General features: G+C 42.7%; 2 protein-coding genes across 2 annotated transcripts; both read right to left on the reverse strand.

Moving 5' to 3' along the window:
* Window positions 1-1,111: 1,111 nt before the first annotated feature.
* smarcd3a (SWI/SNF related, matrix associated, actin dependent regulator of chromatin, subfamily d, member 3a) lies at window positions 1,112-16,759 on the reverse strand (the record flags this gene model as incomplete). The annotated part of the gene is given in 15 exon segments (XM_048241378.1): window positions 1,112-2,546; window positions 2,683-2,784; window positions 3,192-3,314; window positions 3,534-3,669; window positions 3,838-3,935; window positions 4,484-4,645; window positions 7,025-7,126; window positions 8,376-8,471; window positions 8,812-8,934; window positions 9,178-9,300; window positions 10,743-10,785; window positions 12,608-12,697; window positions 14,083-14,111; window positions 14,113-14,307; window positions 16,688-16,759. Coding segments are annotated over 15 exon segments (1,548 nt in total), but the record flags the coding sequence as incomplete, so codon positions are not given.
* Window positions 16,760-19,257: 2,498 nt separating this feature from the next.
* On the reverse strand, window positions 19,258-23,064 carry tmub1 (transmembrane and ubiquitin-like domain containing 1). Its single transcript, XM_048241000.1, has 3 exons — window positions 22,967-23,064; window positions 21,010-21,594; window positions 19,258-20,314 (listed from the first exon to the last, which is right to left on the reverse strand). Exons 2-3 carry the CDS (start codon window positions 21,549-21,551, stop codon window positions 19,963-19,965), a joined length of 894 nt encoding a protein of 297 aa, XP_048096957.1. The 5' UTR covers window positions 21,552-21,594; window positions 22,967-23,064; the 3' UTR covers window positions 19,258-19,962.
* Window positions 23,065-23,154: the final 90 nt, after the last annotated feature.

Raw genomic sequence — 23,154 nt, forward strand, 5'->3', positions numbered from 1 at the left:
CCTAGCCTTTCTGCCCCCCACCCCCATCCCCAACACCCCCACAAAAAACAAACACATTAACATCATCACTGTTATCACCTCACATACATACAGCACACTGCTTGCTACAGTAAGCCTCCTCTACTTGCTGCACACTGCCCCCCCCCCTCCCTACATACACAGCACATTGTCTTCAGGATCTTCTCCAACACACATCCTCTACATACTTACAGCACACTGCCCCCACCTACCCACACGCACACTACACACACACAGTCACTGCTACACTCCCCCCCCCACACACACATCTTCATCACTCACATACATCATACATACAGTACTCTGCTTGCAATAGTAAGTCCCTTCACCATACTTGCAGTACATTGCCCCCCCTCTCCCCTACATACACAGCACATTATTTCATCAGGAAGCTTCTCCAACACACATCCCCAACATACTTACAGCACACTGTTGCCCCCGCCCACCCACACACACATCTTCATCACTCACATACATCATACATACAGTACTCTGCTTGCAATAGTAAGTCCCTTTCACCATACTTGCAGTACACTGCCCCCCCTCTCCCCTACATACACAGCACATTATTTCATCAGGAAGCTTCTCCAACACACATCCCAACATACTTACAGCACACTGTTGCCCCCCCCAGCACATATACACAGCACATTGTCTCATGAGGAAGCTTCTCCAACACACATATTGCACACTGCCCTCTCCCCACATACACAGCACACTATCACATCTCCCCTGTCATCCCTCCAACACACACACCCAAGACCCTGGCAGTTGGGTTAGCCCCCTGAGCCGTGGATCTGCCCAAGGTTTCTTCCTTGGTAAGGGAGTTTTTCCTTGCCCCTGTTGCTCTTGGGTGCTCCTTGTTGGTGCCCCCCCCCCCCAATTCCTATCCTCCCTCACCTTTCTTATGCAGACCTTGCCACTTAATCTACTAAACCCCTCTTCTACTGCACTTTTTACCCCCCCCACTTTGCACAAATAGGCTGACACCAGACATAATTTCACTGCATTTCTTACTTCCAGTAACTATATGCATGTGACAATAAACTTCCTTGTATCCTTGTATCCTTGATGTCTAAGGTGAAAACATGAACATAGCTGCCATCATCCAACTATAAAATATCAACCGGTCCGTGGATAGTTTGATTTGGTCAAAGGTAACAAAAATGGACACACAAGGGACTGCTCACAGGCAACAGAGGTGAGCTGGTTTGTGTAACCTAACACTTTGGCAAATTCTTGTTTATTATGTATTTTACAATGCTTATACAAAACACAAGTTACCTTCAATTCAGTCTAAAAGCTTTTGAGTTTTGAGAATACTTTGAAAACAAACACGTTTTAAAGTTTGTAAGTTTACCCATGCAGCATGCAAACTTTCACACTGTAAAAATCACACTGAGAATTTAACATAGCAGGTCCTGTTGTGATCCACTCCATGCATCCATAAGGCTCATTAATGAGTTACAAAAATGGATAAGGTGCTGAATAGTTATTTAAAAGTGCAAATCACAAATATTCCATGTTAAAAAAAAAAAAAAAAATACCATTCATCTCTTGGTCAGCATAGGGGATTTAGGTAGCCAACTTGATAGTTGGCAGAAATAAAATAACAGGCTATTTGAAAGCAACATTATTAATATCTCAATATGAAGATCATTCTCTTTGTCATTTGATGACATGACCATTAATAGGAATTTTTCTTTAGTGTACACTATGTAGGCCACAAGACCAAACACTCATAGGATACAAAGTGCACAATACCAGCCAGGTTTTATGAATGGTACCTCCATCTAATTATTTCAGAACACCATTGCAGACAAAATCTTTTCATACTTTACAAGTGATACCTTACAATCCTTGCATGTCGCAGACTACTTTGCTTTAACTGTTTCTTTAGAACACATGCTCTTACAGTATGTGAGTTAATCATGCCTCAGGCTAAACAGGCACACAACATATCAGTTATATCCTCCTACACCTTTGATTAAAATTGGTGATTTTCAGATTCCGTTGGACATGTTAGGACACCACAAAATCACAACAAAACAAACGTGACAAACATCTAACAGATATCACCAGACAAAATATATGAATTACAACTTTCAAGGACAAAACACTGTATATTTTGATTGCTCTCATCAGTGCTGTTTAAAGGGTCATCAAAGCAGTATTAAAAATGTTGTCAGATCTCATAAAATTGTTTTGCATGTGGTCTCAGAGTATGCCAAAAACATCAAATGGACAGTACAATCAGGAGTTATTTTCTTCTACAAGTTTGATTGGTTTATTTTCTACATACAACACTGTGTTTCTCTGAGGCTTCCGAAATCTCACGTCAATAAATTGCTGGAGATTTATAGATAAGCGGTTTTCTGCTCCAGAAAGGCTAAGAATGGTCATGAATGGCGGACTTAAAATGTGTAATTTCCACAAACAAAAGGATGCATCCAAGTTTTCCCATAGGGAACAGTTTAGGTGTTGCGCATGGCCAAAGCCTGTTCAAGCTCTAATCTTCGTTGTTGAATCTGGAAACGAAAAATTTAAATAAAACATATCAGTGGTGCACCATGTGTGAATAAGTGTGTATATTTGGAATCAGTATATTATAATCTCTAAATCTGATTTATCTAAAAATGTCCTGATTTTGATTAGAGGACTCACCTTGCTATAGAAGTAACGACTGATAGCTTCCTGTGACCAAGACTGATTATAAAACTCTGCTTTTCTCTCTTCTTCTGGATTCCCAACTACATCAGTTATTAACTGTGCATATAGTCAGAACACAGAAGAAATATGAGACATTCTAAATAGTGACAACAAGGTTCATAAATATGAGGCTTAAAACTGTATTTTACTGTTAGCAAATGTTCCCAAACAAAAACTACTATAGTAGTTCTATAGAAATATCTCTTGGCCTAGAGGCCCCAGACATACTCTGTAGATGAAAGACTAGCCTAAACACAAAAAAAAACACATAAGAGGGCATAATATATAATAAATTATTGCAGAATTTTTGGTTCTGAATTCTTGGTTCTGAATGTTTTACATATCATGCTATGTAAGAATATGTAAAATGTATGGAAAGTGTTTTATATGCACTATTGATGAGAAAATAATTGTAATGTGGAAAACTAAAAACTGCTGTAACAGTGAATGTGGTTGTGCCGCACCTTTAGGTCACGGTTTTGGGAACAAAGCCAGTTCTCTATGTAGCCTTTAGGGTCTCGGGAGAAGCTCAGCATGAAGTCTCTCTGGATCTTGAGCTGGTTAATAGACTCAATAGTCTCGTGAATCTATGGATACGGACACGGAATGATGAGAGGAAAAAGATGCAGGAGGACGACTGAGCACACTATCCTGAGACGCAACCACACACTCAAATAATTTCCATATATTTTGGTCAAGGCACACAATTTTGTATCATAAAGTAAGTAGTTTATGACATTTCATTGAAACCATTAGATGGTTAAATGGCCTTGTTTGCATTTGCAAAAGTAGAGGTGGCAGCTGACCTTGTTGTCAAGCAGAGCAATCTCCTGCTGATTGGCCGTTGACAGCAGGAAGCCGCTCATCTGTGTCTTCAGAGGGTCATCCACTTCTACATCAATGTCATAACAAGCTGTCTTCTTCTGATCATTTGGATCCACACTATGGAAAACAATTTGCCTGATGTAATCATATGGAATTCTATCATTATGTGATTTGAAGCATAAGTGTTTCTACAATTATTTAATATTACAATGTGTTAATTGTAACTGTCCTCCTGTTATGTTATATGACTGGATCTGTTTCTGTTGAAAGAGTTGTGAATGATACCTGATGATATGATTTATGACTATGGGATCGGGGGGAAGCAGCAAGTTAGTGAGACGCTGGGGTATCTCACAGAACTTCAAACGAGGACAGTCAAAGATCTGAGAAGAGAGAGACAGACCGATTACATTTGTGCTTATATTTATGTTCATAGTTCTTAAGGCACTTTTGTCTGAGGTGATTTACAATGGCATCAATAAACATCACATTAACATTAAAATAAGTAATTAGTAAAAGTAAATCATACACCCTAAATAAGTACCTAAAAAAAAAAAATACCAAAATGCCTAAACACAATCAGAACAATAACAACAACTATAATCATATACAAACTGTAACTGTAAGGAAAATAACTTAAGGGTAAGTTAATATTAATTAGTACAATTAAAACATTATAATTAAATAACTATCAAAATGTAATTATAAAATTAATAAAGTATGAAGTGTGTGACAGAGAAAAGAAAGAGAGTAATAGGAGCAAAGAAAGAGTGAAATCAAATGCAACAGCACAGGTATACCCAATTGCCCTAATGACTCCATATCCACTCTTAGAAACAGAAAAACAGAAAATGACAGAATAAAATGATTAGTGATAAGTCATGAGTGATGGCATCTGAAGTGCAATGGATGCAGGTAGAAGGTATAGCACCTGCTGGAAGTACTTATCACAGTTGATGTACTCCTTTTCGTGGGAGTCTTGCAACTTGTTAGTCTTCACGTACTGCCACAGAGCCTGGATGATGCAGGAGCGCGTCTGGGTGTGGATTCCAAGGAGGCGCGCTAGCCGCGGATCCAGTTTAAACTGGGGAGGCTGAAGAAAAAAATAGAACATTTGGTACCATTAAAGATAATTATCTATTAAGTATCAATTAATCAAGGTTGCACATTGGTTTTGCAAAGTTTCCTTAGCAATTACATATATTATTATTATTATTAGTAGTAGTAGTACAAAGTCAAACGTTCCTGTAGAAAACCCGTAGCCTAATTACATGGGTACAGGTCTGCTTTTAAAAAAGATGATGGGAAAAACATTATTTCACCTAAGCATTCAAAACTGAACATTATATTATATAATTCATTATATTAAATGAGCAGTGAGCAGAATTTAAGCATGGCTGCAGGTGACATTTCAAAATTACATAAGCTGTTTTGAGTTAAGGCTATATGTTTAGCCTATTGAATAACTTTATGATAGAAACCATTTTGTGGAATGATGCATCAAATGAAATTTGGGACTCAAAAACAGTCTCTGGTAGCCTATAAGTGACATCACGCTCTGTCACTTGTTGTCTGCAGCTGGTATTGCTTTGCATGTGTGGCATTCTGAAACTTTCCTACATTTGGGACCATTATCGCTCTTTTCAGTTTCTGACCTTGCAGTCTGAATTGTCGATTGTTTATTCAAAGTCTAATGGCAGTCCAAAGTAGCTGCCCTGGGTTATATAATAGAAGATTTTCTGTGCACATCTGCGGCCTCCCAGGTGTGATTCTTTGTCTATAGATACTAGGTGTGCAAGAATGGGAGGCATTCACACCATTCTATTGTCACTAATAGCTGCTCCGAGAAACAATTCTATTAGCATAACATTTGGCCAGGCGCAAGGCAGGGTCCTCCTGATTATTGACCCTCCAGGAGGATCAACCTTTGTGGCCACCCATGTACATCTATTCGCATTGAGTAGGCCTACGCATCTAGTAGGCTTAACATGATTTATAAGAAACCTGTAGACAGGCTCATTTCTGACTTCACTATACTATGAATGCTTTTAATTATGTTGTAAGACACGTGAAAGAAATGAATGACACCGGCACTATGCACATATTCATTTAAACTAAAACTGCACTTCCCTAATACTTCCCTTAATACTTGTGGGCAGCCGTGGCCCACTGGTTAGCACTCTGGACTTGTAACCGGAGGATTGCCGGTTCGAGCCCCGACCAGTGGGCTGCGGCTCAAGTTCACTGTGTGCTGTTTGTGTTTCACTAATTCACCGATTGGGTTAAATGCAGAGACCAAATTTCCCTCGCGGGATCAAAAAAGTATATACTTATACTTAATAACTTCTCATTAGTTCTCTCGTGTCAGTCTCTGATAGCAGTTTGTGATGTTTAGGCCTACTGAGTGTAGGCTAATCTTAGGTAATGTCATGAAAACTAGTATTACCAGGCAATACTACAATGAGTCTCAGGGTAAGTGCAGCTGGGTTTAAGGGTCAGAGGTAATGGGTGGCCTATGTCGGCATCGAAAACGCCGTTTTTGCTGTTCACACGGCAAGGGCAAAACGGGGTTTTTCAAAAACAAACAAACAAAAAAAACACCCTGGAACCCATCCATATTGTTTTTGGTCACCTAAAATGCTACATTTGTGTGGAAGCAAGGCCAAAAAAAAATAAATTAAAAACTGTCTTTGTGTGGACATGACCTCGCAGGTCATGGTCTTTCAACAAGATAATGACCCATAACAAACAGTCAAAGGCACCAAAGAATGGCTAAAAGAAGAGGCATACTCCTCTACGCACATTTGAACATGTCGCAGACGTGTGTCATTGACGCGCTGTCACATATGTTGGGAGGCACACGACACCCCCGCATGTCATGCACCACGTGCGCGGGACATAGATGCAGGACTATATTCGGGCCCTGAGGAAAATATGGACTATTCTGAAGTGTCCTTTCTAGGAGTCCAGACCTGAATTCCATTGGACATCTCTGGAGAGAGCTGAAACATGCAGTCTGCAGAAGCCACCCTTCAAACCTGAGACAGCTGGAGCAGTTTGCTCAGGAAGAGTGGGCAAACAGATGCAGAAGTCTCATTCAGAGCTACAGAAAGCATTTCATGGCAGTGAGTGCCTCTGAAGGTTACGCAACACACTATTAGGTAAAGTGTAAATTCACCATTTCCATTTGTTTCATTACTTAACATATTGCATATGATTTTGTCAAAAACAAAGACTGATTTGCATTAGACATGGAATAAACAATGATGAGTGTGGATTTCTTCTGTTTGTTTCAAATAATTTCAGAGAACAAATGAAGGTTTTTGCATTTTTGTGGAAGGGTACCAACAATTTTAGCCACGACTGTAGAATATTGCCATGTGGACATGTGTAATATGTATGTGAATCTAATTGGACATCACTTGACTATCTGTGAATCAACATATATTTTGTGATCCCATGTTAGTCTCACCTGGTAATCCATCATGAGCAGTAAAGTACAGCGTACGTTGACATCTCCAGGTCTCTTCACTTGAAAACCGTCAGTCTCCTGGGTGGTAGGGGTCCTATGCCACTGTTAGGGTACAATTATATGCCAAGACTTATATGGTTGTACACTGACTGCTACAGTCTGAATGATCTTAGCAAACAGCACATTTATAGTAATGAGTATTATGCAGCGAAGCAAAAAATCATTTCAGTGCTTTTCAAAGTCTGGGAAGCCTTTTCAAGGCCCCAATCATTTAGAGCATCACAATGAAAACAGATCATTGGCCCTTCCCGTCATGTTGGCCTGGCATTGGCCTAACCTTTTCAATGTGTTTTTTAACAAATTACATTTTCAACTTTTTCTCTCAGTGAGGTATTAAAAAAAAAACTATTAACAATCGCCAAGGACATGTTGAATAGAAGAAGAAAAAATGAAAAAGCTAAAACTGTAACTGAAAGCACCACTATCTAAAAAAGTATTTGCTTTTCATCCATTAACGACAAAGATGTTAATTTGGCTAGATGTGTTGTGTTTGGAAGCATGTTTCAAATGTTCAGACAATGTACATGAATCTTTTCAGATAGCTTACTTTCTTTTAAACTAGGCCTATGTCTTTGTTCAACTGCCTCATTTACTCAGCAAAAATCTTAGTATTCTTTGTTGAAGGGTAAGGCATCTTAAAACAACTATGCCATTTAATGACCCCCACTTACTTTCTGGTTAGGGATGTGATACATGTTAAATGGTGTTTTTTTCCACTGTGTTGCTCAAGGGTACTTGTGGGGTACAAGTACTTGTCCACCACAATAACTTAATATCTGTGCAGTCCTCAGTATCTAGTTTGACTTTATCTGTTGGGTTATGGGTTTGTCTGTCGTTAATAAGTCAGACTCCTGCTCTGGCCTCACATCTGGTACAGGAGGTGGGACAGGTTTTCTGGTCTCTAATGACTGGAAACTCACACAGCTGTTGAACTGCACATGGCATGTCATTCTTGTCACTAGAAAAGATGCAATGGACACTCTTTGCTCCACACTGAGACCTTGTCTGCGTAACATCTGTCCTTTATCCTTAAGACCGACTTGTTAGAAACTCTATAACCATCAGCTCACTTGCTCGGAGAGTATAAAGCTATCATCTAAGCAAACTACTCTGAAAAAATTAACTTACCTTGTTTATTTACATCTACCTGGTTGTTCCTGGCAAATTTGTTTGTGTCAAGGTCAGCATGGTCTCTAAAGTTGTTACTATAGAAACCCATGAGCACCTATTTACTGTCTGACTGTCTGCCTATACATAGCATGGCAATAGATGGATGAAGAGTGCTACTGACCTCAACTAAATGATTATCTGGACCATAAAGGTCCTTGTCCAGCTCAATGACCAGGCTCTTGAAGAAGGAGGAGAACTTCCTCTTCTGTTTCCCAGGCTGAGAAAGTAAAAGGGATGATGGGAGATTAGAATATAATCAGCCCCGAGGCACAAGACTCAAGCAAGCGCCCTCCCACACATCCATTAATGCACACGCTGGTGCCACAAAACAGGATGCATCTAAGCACAATATGAATACTTTCTGTACTGCTGAAATACTGCCAGTAGATGGACTACAATCTGCAGGGCTCTGCTGTAAGCATAATTATATAAACATACAACTGCACCGCACTGCAACAGGTGGAGATGTGAAATAGGGGGTGAAAATAAAGGAGGGACCTCAACACATGCCATTTTAACAGACCAGACAATTTGATGCAGCATGATGGCTAACATACATCATCCAGTAGCTTTCCCTCAACCCTCAGTTCCCAGGATGCAACGCTCCCATCTGAGTCTTCAGCTTCGGGTTTGGCAAGGTTGAAGGTGTTTGAGATGTACAATCTCAACTTGCGCTTTTGCTGTGTGGGTGAAGACAGACGTTTTCAGTCACTAAAACATCACTGTAATTTTCCACCATGCCTTGTCTGGATATCAGCTTTTAAATGGAATCCTCTAAAACCCCAAAGGGAATTACAGGTATTACAGGTAATAACAATTACAAAAATACAACGCAAAGACTGGTAACCATCTGCTCGTACATCCAGAAGTATACTTCACTCTACTCCACATAATGTTACCCTGCTATGCTAAAGCATACATACTTTCATAGGCCTTTTGAGAGCCTCTTGGATATCCACTCTTTTCCTCATGATGGTTTGGTCCAGTTTGTGTTCAAAAGCCAACAAGTCCATGTAGGCCTGGGATTCTGGGACAAGCTCGCGGATCTGATAGTATAACAATGAGACAAAGGGTCTTTCCACATACAAAATACACTCCATCCATTAATTTTTGAGTTGCCAACATTTTTGTCAACATATGTATGCTAATCTCACACCGAACACTGACCCACGTTTGAGTTATTCTCTTATATCTGCACTATTTAAAACATCCTAAGGCAATAACTTTCTTTCTTTATTGCCTAAAGACAAGTCCACACAACACAACAAGGATGAACAACTAAAAGCATGTGAAATAGCTCATCAATCCATTTGCAGCGCATTACATCACTTCCACGGTAAGCTTAGAGATTTAGGATTGTCCTGGTCCATTTGTGCTAGTTACTGCACACTGAAAGCTGCAGCACATGCCATATAATAATATGGCATGCTATGTGATGCAGTAATATGTAATATCAACCTTATAGTATATGTTTATATTTATAGCTCTTAGCAGTTGCTTTTGTCCAAAGCGACTTACAATGACATCAATAGACATTATATTAACATTCAAATGAACAGTTTAAAACAATGTCACATAGCCTAAATTAAAACATACAGTGTTTCCCATACATTGACTTATTTGTGGCGGCCCACCACAATATCAACATTGACCACCACACAATGATTTTCCAGGTTGTACTAAATTGTGCTTAAATCTGGTTAGCATCTTAACCACGCTGCGCTAATTTGTTAAAAACTGTTGCATTCAAGTTAATTCTGCAAACCTACCACCACAAATAGAATTTAATTCTGTGGGAAACACTGACATACCAATATGTGTAATAGACTAAATATAATTTAATAGAACAATAATAATAACCACAAACCGTGACTCTGTAAGGGGAATGAATTAGTTAAATAAAAGGTAAACAGATGAGTCTTTTGAAGACCCCAAAACTATCGCTAGAATGCTAAAAGACCATTAGGCAAATCACTCCACCATATACACCCAACAGTGTAATCATATTATATTTACAGATATTGTGCTGAAGTGCACAAAGGTTATTCTGGTGGTCTGAATACTTCTCACTCTCTCCTGACTGATTCCAGTCCACTCTTCTCCAGACTGTGATATACAACAAGGCACCACCATGCCACCTTCCTCCTCAAAAGCCACAGAAATAACCCCAAATGATTAGGTGACTCAGCAACAGCCCCGCTTTTGTGTGTGAAGTCACTGTGTGGCCACGGCCCCCACCCTTACTGTCCTGCTACCCTCACATCTCCCTTCATCTTCACCTCTTACCACTGCCCAGAGCATGCACAAATAGGCTGAGACACACATGCACACACGAACGCACACACAAACGCACACACGAATGCCCCACACGAACGCCCCACACGAACACACACACGAACGAACGCACGCACATAAACTGACTGACACACACACACACACACACACACACACACGGCATAAATAAACAATGAAGAGTGAAGCTGCTCACCCTTTGAGGGAGAATCTTGTCTGACATTCTCCTTCTCTTCGCACTACGAATGAGGAGAGGAAAGGAACAGAAAAAGAGAGGGAAACCATGTTACTATGGTGACCGTTAACGAAGTCTACGGGCCATCTGCTGAGTAACTAGGATCCATTCAGCCAATCCAGGTGTGTGTGTGTGTGTGTGTGTGTGTGTGTGTGTGTGTGTAGATGTGTGTGTACCGGAAAGAGTATGTGAGAGTATAGCCATATAAAAAATGCTGCATGTTCACTATGTGTAAATCATAGTCCTTCTGCAACATTAACTGCAGTTATCTCAACTGGGACCAGAGAAGAAGGTGATGTATGCCCTCTACCCCATGCTCCATAGAGCTTTAAAGTGTGGGTAGATTTATACGCAATGAGTGATTGACTGACTGTGTGAGACATCTATGTTAAAAGATAATTCTGGTATTTAGCACTTTGAGTCCCTTTTCTGGTTTGTTTTGGATGAACTAGAGTGGTGGACACTGAAATTTTGACGATGGGTCCCGTCTCGACTTTTCTGACTCGTTTTGAATCGCCGTTGACTACTTCAGAGTGGCTGCCTACAGGCATGCACAAACATGTCTTTAAAACAACCCTTAACGTTCGTTTTCAAAACTGTGCAACTCACAGAGTGGTTAGTGGTGCCACCGTCTATGCTTCAGGCTCAAATATTGCTACGCTACGTCACATCTATGAAACTCCCGCCCTGCGTACTGATTGGCTCTACCATACAATCTTGTGCTGAAATCACTCTCAACGGAACCGATCCCAGATGGATGTGAGTGAAGCTAGGCGGAACGAAATTCATCTGGCGAGAGTCAGGTTAGTAGGCAGCCACTCTGAAGCAGTAAAGGCGAGTCAGAAAAGTCGAGACAGGACCAATCGTCAAAGTTTCAGTGTTCACCACTCTAGTTCATCCAAAACAAACCAGAAAAGGGACTTTGTGCTAAATACCAGAATTATCCTTTAACAGTGCACTATGCTAAATTCATACACATACATAAACACATACACACACATTCACAGAAACACATTATAATGATCATTACATTACATATTTCAAAAGTCAAGCAGTCTAAATGAGTTCTAATGAATTCTTCCTCCCCCAACATGTGACCAGTCCTGTACCCCCCACCACACATCTCCCTCTGCTGTGGATAAACTTTCTCATGGTCAACTGTTTCCATCTCAAACCACACGGTTCCTCCGGGACTCCAGGGAGAGCGGACAGGAAGTGAGTGTGTGTGTGTGTGTGTGTGTGGGGCACATGCTTGCGACGAGAAGGGAGGATAAAGAAGTAAACACAACTATGAAGAGTATTAAAGAGAAGTGTGTGAGGAGAGTATTAAAGAGAAGTGTGTGAGAAGAGTATTAAAGAGAAGTGTGTGAGGCAAGAAGACAGACATTCTTTCAGAGGATGCAGAAAACCTTTAGAGATGTCTACAGAGAGGAACGGACAAGTAAACAAGCAGTTGACACACACACAAAAAACCAAGAGAATAATGGAAACGAGGAAAAGACAGAAACAGTTACACAGACTGACATGCAAACTCTGCGCACGCAGCCCACAGTCTGTCAGTACATGTTTCAGCAGACCTGCACGATTGCAGACCGCTGGTCCTGCACGGGGGTCTCCACAGCAGCAGCGGCTATTTATTATTGAGAGAGGACTTTGGCTGTGCCATGGCATGGTGACACTAAGTCCCCTCCCATGATGGCTGTTGGTGCTCACATGCAGAATGATCATAGGGACCGATAGTACTGTATGTCAGGCTGCACAAGGGAGCAGATCTGACAGGCAGGCACGCAAACATTAACTAACATGCAGCAGAGGAAACTGCCTACTTGGATCCAAATGGGGGATCTGATTGGGCTTCTCGCATGTCGATTTGTCTCGAGGCCATCTCATTGGCTCCTGGGAATCCCAAAGGTTTCCTATAAGTCAATGGGGGTTTGAAGGAGTTCTAATTAAACAAGGGCTTAACAGGGGTAGAGCAGTCACTGACAGGTGTTGCCAGGTCTTCATCACAGGAATGTAATATGTGCATCAGTTTGGGGGAAGGGGTTGTGCCTTTCTGTGGTTCATGCATAATGTAAGTCAAGCCTGTCCATTATGCAAAATGATGCATCCTTTATTTGGTCTTTTTAACAAGTCTACCACATACAAACAGACACACACACACGCACAGACACACACACACACACACACACACACACACACACACACACACACACACACACACACACACACACACACACACACACACACACACACACAGAACAGACCACAATGGAGGAGCAAAGCCCAAACTCACAGATGGCAAGACAAGCAGTTATGCCCATTTAACACATTTCAAAATGTCTTGTGTAAGTAATACTTTGTCACATGAAACTGCCACCATCTTAAGACTGTACAGGTGGACTGGTGGCATCTGACTGGGAAGCCCCAGAGATGGGGCTCTAAAGGTCTACCACCACCAGGGGTCACCTCTCATTAACGCAGCAGACAGCAACACAGGGCAGCCAGAGAGATAGATTGATAGTAATAATCAGAGAGTATTAGTCAAACCTCTGGTGGCGTGTTCTAGGTCAAGCAGGTGTTTGGAGTAGAGAGTTGTTTCTCTCAGTAGAGGCCCTGGAGGACGCCTCAGAACACACACACACACACATATTAAATAGGGCTGTCAAAATAACTGATTAATTTCGATTAATTAATTTGAGAAAAAATAACTGATTAAAAAAAATAACGCAGATTAATCGATTCTGTATGACCTTTGACCCCGAGCCATTGAAGTCAGTAACCATTAGACTGTAAAATGAAGGAGAGAGAAAAAAATGTGCTGCCTAGATCATTGATTGGAACATTTAGTTTTCAAAAACGGCTTGATGGTGTTGATAAAAATAAAGTGTTGATTAAAAAAAAGTCCTCTGCAATGTATGTGATAAAAAAAACTTCTTCCCGAAGCACTTTTGAATTGATTTCCTCAGCATATTAGATCATATCATAGATTATGGCCATTATTAAAATAATAATAAAAGAGTTTTTGAACTTTAATGTCACTAATGCTGATTATTCAATGATTCATTTGAATTTAAATATTTAAAATACTTTCACGGCAAAAATCATATATGCGATTAATTTAGATTAATTAATCACAGAGTATGTAATTAATTAGATTAATTTTTTTAATCGATTGACAGCCCTAGTATTAAACACAAGACAGAGCAGCAGCTGGAGGAGAGGGCAGGTTTTGGAAAGCGAGACAAGGGCAGAGGGAAGAGAGATGGCCGATTGCTGGCCAGGTGCTGTCCTCACTCACTTTCTGGGCCGGGACTGGACGGCTGCCTGCCTGCTGCTGCTGCTGCTGCTGCTGCTGCTGCTGCTGCTGGACCTGCTGAGCGGGGGTTGGGCGCTTGCGGATGGGGTCCATCGCAGGGTTGGGGAGTCCAGGCCGTACGGAGGGCACACCTCCATACGGGGGTCCTGGGGGCCCCATTGGAGCCCCCTGATGTGGCATCCTGGCCCCTGAAGCCATCCCTGGGCGCTTTGGGCAGAGGACAAAAAGTAGCAAAAGACAGTTTGATCTCCTAAGTGCATCTTCACATTCACATCTGTACACATGTATATGCAGCTTGAAAAGTATGAAAAATCTAAGAAATAAGGATAGGTCTATGTTTAAAGACTAAAGATTTATGATTTTTGAACATTAACTTGAATCATGGCCATAGTTTTTTCCATTGGGCCTTTCTTATAACAGTATAGAATATACTGAATAAATCATGCACAAATGTTATTTGTGATTCTGCCATCCAACACCATCTGGTAGACTGGATTTCTAGGGTGGCTAAGAACACTGTGCAACAGCGCTACTGTAAATGTGGGCCAGAGCCTCTTTGCACACCTGTGCTTGTCAGTCCGAAGCCAACAGCTGCCTGCCGTGCCATGTGACAGCATGGAGCTGGAGCACAAGAGTGCTAAGCCACCACAGCTCGGCAAACGCTGCCCCACCTCTCAGGGGACGCGGCTCTCTGGAGCACCTGGTCTTTCCAGTCACAATGGACAATCGTCTCCACTGCTGCCCCACTCCCCCACCCACCTCAGGTCAAAGGATATGGCGGTTAGTACCCCTTCACCCTTGTCCCAAAGTAGGCCAAGCCACAGGGGGTCTTGTGCCGGAGAGCACACTTTGGATAGGAACATGTGGACGCAGCGGGAACTGGGAACGAGGCATCGATGCGTCTCCCCACACCTGTCCGGCTATCTCTCACTCTCAAGGTCACAGCGGAGGAGTTGAGGGGCACAGAGGGAGGCCAAAAAGAGGGCTGCAACAGTCTGCCTGCTCGCCTGCCATTTAGAGTAGGCGTCACAACCATCCCTGGTAAAAACACAAATGGTACGACTCGCTTTCTTTGTTAAAAATTACTTTGAGAGGCAACACCTCGAATTCCTCTTCACCGTTGTTTGTCTAAGTTAGAAGCACATAACAGATTCTTTTCATTTTTATTTCAATGTCACTTGTGCGCTAGTAATGCAGAGTCTGCCCTATTACTTGTTAGTCATTGTCAATAAGCTTGGCATGCCAGAGCAATTAAAAGACGAGTAGAAGGTAAGAGCTGGCACATCTCTTGAGCATTCAAAGTCATTCCACCTGTAAAATGCTTCATGACTCCTAACATAGGCATCCTTTTAAAACCAAGATATATTGTGCACATACACACTCATATATCCCCACTCATGGTGAGAGACTCCACCAAGGTTTCTGGCACAATCAGCACTATTATGTCCTACAGGGGACGGTAAGATATAAACCCATGGAAAAGTTTATATTCTGACCAGACTAAACAGTGGAGCTTGCCAGGGGAAATATGAAGCCACCTCTAGAAGCCTGGAAGTCTGGATAAGAATGGAACTTGAGACCATGACCTGGGGATCTGATTGGGTGAGCCTAGAACTTGAGACCATGACCTGGGGATCTGATTGGATGGGAATGGAGATTGGAAAGTGAAAGTGATAGTCACATTGGGAAAGTAGCCTCTCGATAACTGCTAACAATTTGTGAGGGTGTGTGTGTGTATGGGGGGGTAATGAGAGCATCAGTCTTTGTAAGCCTGTGCAAAATGCTATGGATGAATCTAAAACTGACAGGATTGAACATGCAATATTTTAATTATTTTAATTTTACATTTCTCCTCACGACATTTACATTTCCAAGACTGTTCTGGAATTTAGTGACCTTTCCCAGTCTACCAGGTCTAGGCGTTAATCTTGACACTTGCGTACATCATTCAGCTTCAATGGCATCCCAATAACATGTCAACTAATTTCAACATCCCCTTGTTCATCATTCAAGTTCTGGCAAACCAGGGCAGTTGGACTTGAGTGCACTTGAATACTGCTGACTGTCCTAGTAAAGATATAGATCCAGTGTGAAACATGGCTGAAAGGAGGCTGCTTTTGAACAGGCAGTCTACATGTGAGGTACAAAGCACATCTTCAATATTCCCTCCCATTCCTCCACACACTGCTGCTTCTTTTGCATCAGCTGCTAGTGCTGTCTGCTTCCTCCCTCTCCTCCGGTTTTCCAAGGCGCTAATCTCTCCTCTCCTCTGCTCCCTCCCCCTGTCTCCTACAGCTCCCTCTGTTCTTTAAAAAATTTAGAAAGATACCAGCAGAACGCCTCGCTCCTCTCATCCGCCCGGCTCACTCGTTTGAGGCTGCCGAGCAACACTGTGTCTCTCTCTGCCTCAGCCCTGGCTTCCCAAAATCTATAAACACACAGGCGTGCTCTCTCTTTCTCTCTCACACACCTATTTCTCTGTAACTCATTCTCTCGCTCGCTCTTTCTCTCTCTCTCTCTCTCTCTCTCTCTCTCTCTCTCTCTCACACATACACACACATACACACAACCTAGGTCATGCACTTACCACTCCATGGACCAGGAACTCAAACAGTTTACTCTTGGTGGCTTTGCGAGCTCCTCCAGCTGAATCCTCCATTTCCAATCAGAGCAGGAAAAAAGCCACCTCTCCCAGATCTGACTCTCTCTTTTTCGGCCTCTCTCCCCCTCGTTCTCTCCGGCCTTGTATGCTCCTCTCTCACTAACTCCCTCTCCCCTTCCACTGAATAAGTGACCCCCCCCCCAACCCTGTCCCGCCTCTCTTCGCAATAGTCCCACTCTCCGCTCTCTCTTCAAAAAAGCCAGTCAGCGTGTGGTCCAAGTCAAGTCTATAGCTGCACATGCTCGCTGTCTCTCTCTCGTTCGCTCGCTTGCGCTCCCTCACACACAGCTAGTGGAGGGAGAAGTGGGCGGGGGTCCGAGAGGGAGGCTCCCGAAGGCCCACTCTTCAGGCACACATGTATGCAGCTGTTCAACGCCAGTGAGGAGCAAGCAGAAGCACGTCAGCCGCAGCCTGCAGGGTACAGGGCAGGCCATTTTGCAGATAGTCAGCAGTAGCAGACTCTAACTGGTGCACAACTGGCATGTGATTGGCATGACTGAAATTATTATTCAGTATGATCTAGTTTCTCTGTCTTATTTTACTGATGTAATATCTCAACAAGAGCAGAAATGGCAGACCTCTTTTAGACAAATGGGGGGGAATGCTTTAGTGAACACATTAAGAATGTACTACAGAAGCCTGGATTTCTGTTTAACAATGGAAGGGGTAGTTTAATACTAACATGAGCACTAGAGCATGGACCTTGGGTATGACACAGGAAGTCTGATCTGAATGGTTACCAAGTGTCCGATACGGGAAAGTTGTCAGCCTCCCAAAAATGGGACAATTACATTATGTCTGGGGATTTGTAATCATGCAGCATGAACATCAATCATGAACATCAATCATGCAGCATGAACAAGAACTGAATAAGATAGAAGAGAACTGAAATGAAAAAGAGGGACGATACCATGCAATTTCTTTGGAAGACTTCCCCAAATTTCCCAAAAGTCCTGACTACAACAAGGAGGGGGTCATGGAGCAAGATTCACATTACACAAAATGCTTCATCATTGGAGCCGGGGAGCCATTTGGAATGTTGAAGACCCCCTTAAGAACCCCAACGTCTCTCAGACAAAAAGGCAAATACTACTGAATGGCAATGTTCCATTGAAATAGTAGAAAAGGTGGGGGAGTCAGGGCTGTGAGGCCTCCTTAAGAGTCCAAATGTTCTTTATCCTTTGATTGTGGAGAAGTGTGACACTATCTGATACCGTTACCTTTGTTTAGATGTGCTCATGACAATACAAATACATATACTATAACTATACATTAAATCTATAGTATTTTATCTAACATGCATGTGATGTTACATGGTCATATATAGGCTTGGCACGAAATGTAATTAGGCTCAATATCTCCACCTCGTGGAAGAGCCTGCATTGACAACAACCAAACGGCACGTGTAAAACACTCGTAATAAAGATAATCCCCCTAATGGAGAAAGGTAGAGAGAACAAACAGTCTCTAGACAAATACGCAACAGTAGCACACTGCTTATTATGGCTAGCCGACATGACCCTAATTAGACGGATTTATTCATCCAGGTAGCTGAATCTCATGATGTCTCCCCTGCACGAAAAGAGTAGCCTACAGCCCATGCCCGTTAATAGTCATGACTTGTTTTCTGTCAACTAGATGCTTAATGAATATAGACTTGTCTACAAAGGAATAAAACATCTAAGCCAGTTTAATTTATGATACATTCTATGTCTTTATGTGAAATACGTCACTAAAGGTGTCACAACTGTAACGGAAATAACCATCTTTAAATCTTCCTCCCGAGATACTGGTCTGACTCGATTTAACCAGGTGTGCGCTGTCTGGCCACAGGCATTCCCTCAACCCTTCTGGAGGAAACCAGAAGGAAACGGTTGATGACGCTGTAATTGATGCGGTGGCGTTATACTCTACCTTTCTTTCCATTGCTGAGTTTGCCGTGAGATGATTGTAAGAAGCTGCTGTGGCAACACTTTTATGTCCAGTACGCAGAACTTCTTCGCCGCTTCTCAGACAGACTCCCTGACTCCCCCTCCCCTGGGAATTGAGCCGGGATGGATGCTGGCCACAAAGGCCCTGTGCCTGCAAGAAGACCTACCAGTTTCGACTAGTGCGACGGTTGCGTCGGCGCACGCGCAAACCCCGTCTCAGTACTTTAGTCAGTTTAAAGGGAAAGTCGACACGCTTTACTGGCTACTGAAGAGCGTGTAGACGTGGAGCATTTCAAACAAACACCGAAATGACCTCCATATAAATAAAAGAGGTTGAGTTCCAGAACCCCAAACCCCTCTTGAGTATTAAAGATTGATAATCTGACTACACTGGGATATACATGGTTATAATCCTTAACCTTTTTCATTGGAGGTCTCGAAGTCTAGAAAAAAAGCCAAAAGCCAAATCGATGTAATTTTATTTGTTAACTTTGGCTTTTTTTCCAGACTTCAAATAAAATGACAATGTATTCAGTGACGTAGAGGGTAAATAAACAACACTGGTAAATAAAAGAATGATTTAATAGATTTTGTCTGTTTCAAAAGCCATATTTTACACAAATTATTCTTACTGTCCCTACATATAACAGCAGTGCTGCCTGCACTGCTCTACCACCCTGTGTGAGACAGACAGGCAGATGGGCATGCCAGCAGCTTGGACAGTCACAAGACCAGTCATCTTCCCCACTTCCACCAAGAACAGGGGCAAGCTCCAGCTCCTCACGGAGTGCTTGCGTGTGTGACGAGAGCAATAAGGATAGGCACAATGAGCGTCTCTTTACATAAAAAAAAAAGAAGTCTAAGAAATTACTGTTAGTTCATGACAGGTAAAAGTGTGTTCTATGTCTGACAACAATGGCAAAGAACTGGGTAACAGAAACATAAAATGTGCTGAGCCAAACACATAATGAAAAACGACATACAAACACACAGACCAAAAAAAGAAATCAACAAAAAAAAAAAAAAAAAAAAAAGAAAACGGATCAGATACTTATTAAATATCTGCCATCTCGTCCGAGAACAACTTCAAGAGTTCAGAGATCCATCTCAAAAGTCCATGTGTAGGCGGTGGTGGGTGTGTGGGTACACGTGTGTGTCTGTGTGTTTGTGTGTGTGTGTGTGTGTGTGTTACTGTATATGTGCGTTTATGTGAATATATCTATTTAAGTGGCGTGCATCACGGGGGATCACTAACAAACGGGGCACCCCTCAGCGGCGGTACATCCCAAATGCCACAAAGCTGAAGAAGATGGTGATGCCCACAAGAGAGGCAGTGGCGGGGGCCGTGAAGAACTGGCGGTACTGGATCTGGAAGTACCAGAGCACAGACAGCATCAGCACGAACAGCGGCAGCATCAGGCTGCCCAGGTTCAGCGCCACGTGCACCTGGTCGGCCGCCCGTGCCCCAGCCGGCATCGCTCGCGTTGCATGCTGGGAGATGTGGCAGTGAAGAACGCAGTTGTCGGCCAGGTTAAGAGAAGATAGTGTCTGGGTATCGTCCTGCAGCAACTGGCCTTGGTAGATGAGACGCACCTGGTGCTCCTGCCCAGCGAAGTATGTCCTGTGGGTAACCAACACGTGTTAGGATCTGACATCAGAAGGTTACAGTAGAACACATCTGCAGGTATGGAAGACAGTCACATCTCATATCATTGTTGCCATACTTTGTGGTACTTTTTTCCTTTTACTTTCTACAGTATGTAGGTACATTCAGCTCTCCAAGTGGTACAAATACCGATACAGGCAACATACCTGCAAAGCTTCATCATAATAAAATATAAACAAATGTTGGGCAAACTTTCAGTACTCTCATATAACCTAAGGCACTATGAGCCCAAACATGAAAGATAAAGAAAATAGGACAAAATGTACAACTGAACTGAGATGTACACAAATAGATGTGTGCATAACCTTGCTGCCTGTGGATAAGAAAGCAAACATGGCAAAACCCAGCTGTTAAGCATTCATACAGAAGCATAAGTGATTATAAAGTTCATGCCTATGAACAAGACCCCGCCATAATTCATAATCTTAACAATCCCAGTCATAAATCCCTAGTTCAATGCTGTCCAAATGCGCAAAAAACGGGGTTTTAGGAACTCTATGTTCTAGGAACTGCAAAAAGTCCCTACACTGTGAAAGGGCCTACAAGAACTTGTGTATTTTATGCCTAGAAAATACATATTTTGTAATAGACAGTTGTGACTCTATAATTTTGTTTATTCGCGGTACAACAGTGCCTTGTTACACCCCTACCTTTTAATGTAGCCAATGGTGTCATCAGGGTTTACTTGGGCCGTCCTCTCTGTGTCATTGAGGAACTTGAGCCTCAGGACCATGTTTCTTTGGGTGTGATTGTTGGGGGTGTTGTTGGCTGGAGATGGCTGGTCGGGGGCAGAGGCACTTGCTGTCGTTGCCGTGGAGGAAGGGGTGGAGGCCGCAGCATCTCTGTGCCTCAGCCCGTCTCTCCCGAAGCCAGCCTCCTGCAGTAGACTGGGCTCTCCTCCTTCCTGGTCTCCAGTGTTGCTGGAGGTGGGCCCCTCGTCTCCAGCCTGTAACCCTGACTCTGGCTTCCCCTCCTCCTGCAGGCTGCTGGGTGCAGGGGTGATGTCGCTGGGAGGGAGGGGTTCCTGGCTCTCAGCCTCTCTGGGGGAGGTGTTCCCTGGGCCAGGAGGGAGCAGGTGCTCAGGGGGATCCGCTGTGTGTGTGGACGCCCAGGCTAGGACCAGTACTAGCACCAGGAGCACCACCCCAAAGAGCAGGGTGACCTCGTCCCCCACACCCTCAATCAGAGCCATGCTTGGCTGCGTCCCCTGACTAAGGCAACGCTAGGCTAGGCACCTGTAGAGCAGAGCAGAATATAGTCTAAAAATAAGCTTTTGTCTTCACATATATTTGCTGAATGTGCTTTTGTCTGAATGACTATTTGCAAGAATAGTCCTAAATTATCTGATGTCATACTCAGATGCAAAACTGAATAGGTACAAGCAAGAGGGACCTGCTTAAAGAGTGGTCTCAGAGAGGGTAAGCATAGCAAGAGGAACCTGCTTAAAGAGTGGTCTCAGAGAGGGTAAGCATAGCAAGAGGAACCTGCTTAAAGAGTGGTCTCAGAGAGGGTAAGCATAGCAAGAGGAACCTGCTTAAAGAGTGGTCTCAGAGAGGGTAAGCATAGCAAGAGGAACCTGCTTAAAGAGTGGTCTCAGAGAGGGTAAGCATAGCAAGAGGAACCTGCTTAAAGAGTGGTCTCAGAGAGGGTGAGCATAGCAAGAGGAACCTGCTTAAAGAGTGGTCTCAGAGAGGGTAAGCATAGCTGTTAGTAATCAGGGATCTTTGGTAGTCTGTAGAGTAAGTGAACTCTCTCATTAACTGAACCAGCCTTTCACCCTAATTTTCTCAGCTCAACATCTAGGTCAGCATAAATCGTCTGGTTAATCTTCTGTGATGCAAACATTCAACCTTTGGACAGACCAACTCATAACAGAAAATACACAAACACTTCAATAGCATACTCTATAGGGGTGTTCTCACACAATGTTTATAGGCACAGTAAAACTAACCTTAAACGCAACAAATATGTTAAACAACTTTCAGTTTCACGGAAAAGCACACCAGCTTCCATCAGTCTGATTGGCGAAAAACACATCATGCAAAATGTCGTCATGGCAGGTGTACTGACACTTAAGCTGGCCATTTGTACCTAAATGCTTGACCTTCAGTTTCGAGAAAACCCAGGACCCAGAGAAAACAACGAATTTACACAGCAACATTTTTTTTGTAGTTAGGAAGTTTGGCACTGTTGAATGTATTAACGAACTAATTGAATTTTGAACAAGCTCTGCCACGAACACATTAGCACACAAACACAATTATCAGAGATGCAATTCTGGTTAGCACGTTTCGAGCGTTACACGTCCTTTGCATTCCGGCAGTCACACCACACTAGAAGACTCAAGTCGATAGATACGCTACGACAAATTACATGGTTAGAAATTAAGGCAGAACAGTGCTTTAACGTACTTTGCTAAGCACCGGAATAGCTAACATTGCCTAGCTGACTAGCTCTAGCTCGTAATAAATAAAAGAGCTCTCTTGCAGCCTGATGTCGGTGTGTGCGGTTAAACTATTTTAGGTCAAGTCATCGGTTGGCGTACACAGAGGAAGTATTCAATTACTTGCAAAATTCATCTTTAGTATGAAAAATGACGGAACTTACTGTTGACATTTCAAACCGCATCATAGTAAATAATACAATTCTCACTCCGCTCTACTTTTAGCATCACTTCCTGACTGTTGTCAGACCGGAAGTGACTCAAAGATTAGTGTGTCTGGGAGATGTGGTCCTTAATGCAGTTGTTATCTAGCAGTCATTACACTCAGTGTTTCTCTGCGGACAACTGAACT

The sequence above is a fragment of the Alosa alosa genome, chromosome 1, assembly GCF_017589495.1.
Source record: "Alosa alosa isolate M-15738 ecotype Scorff River chromosome 1, AALO_Geno_1.1, whole genome shotgun sequence".
NCBI lineage: Eukaryota > Metazoa > Chordata > Actinopteri > Clupeiformes > Clupeidae > Alosa > Alosa alosa.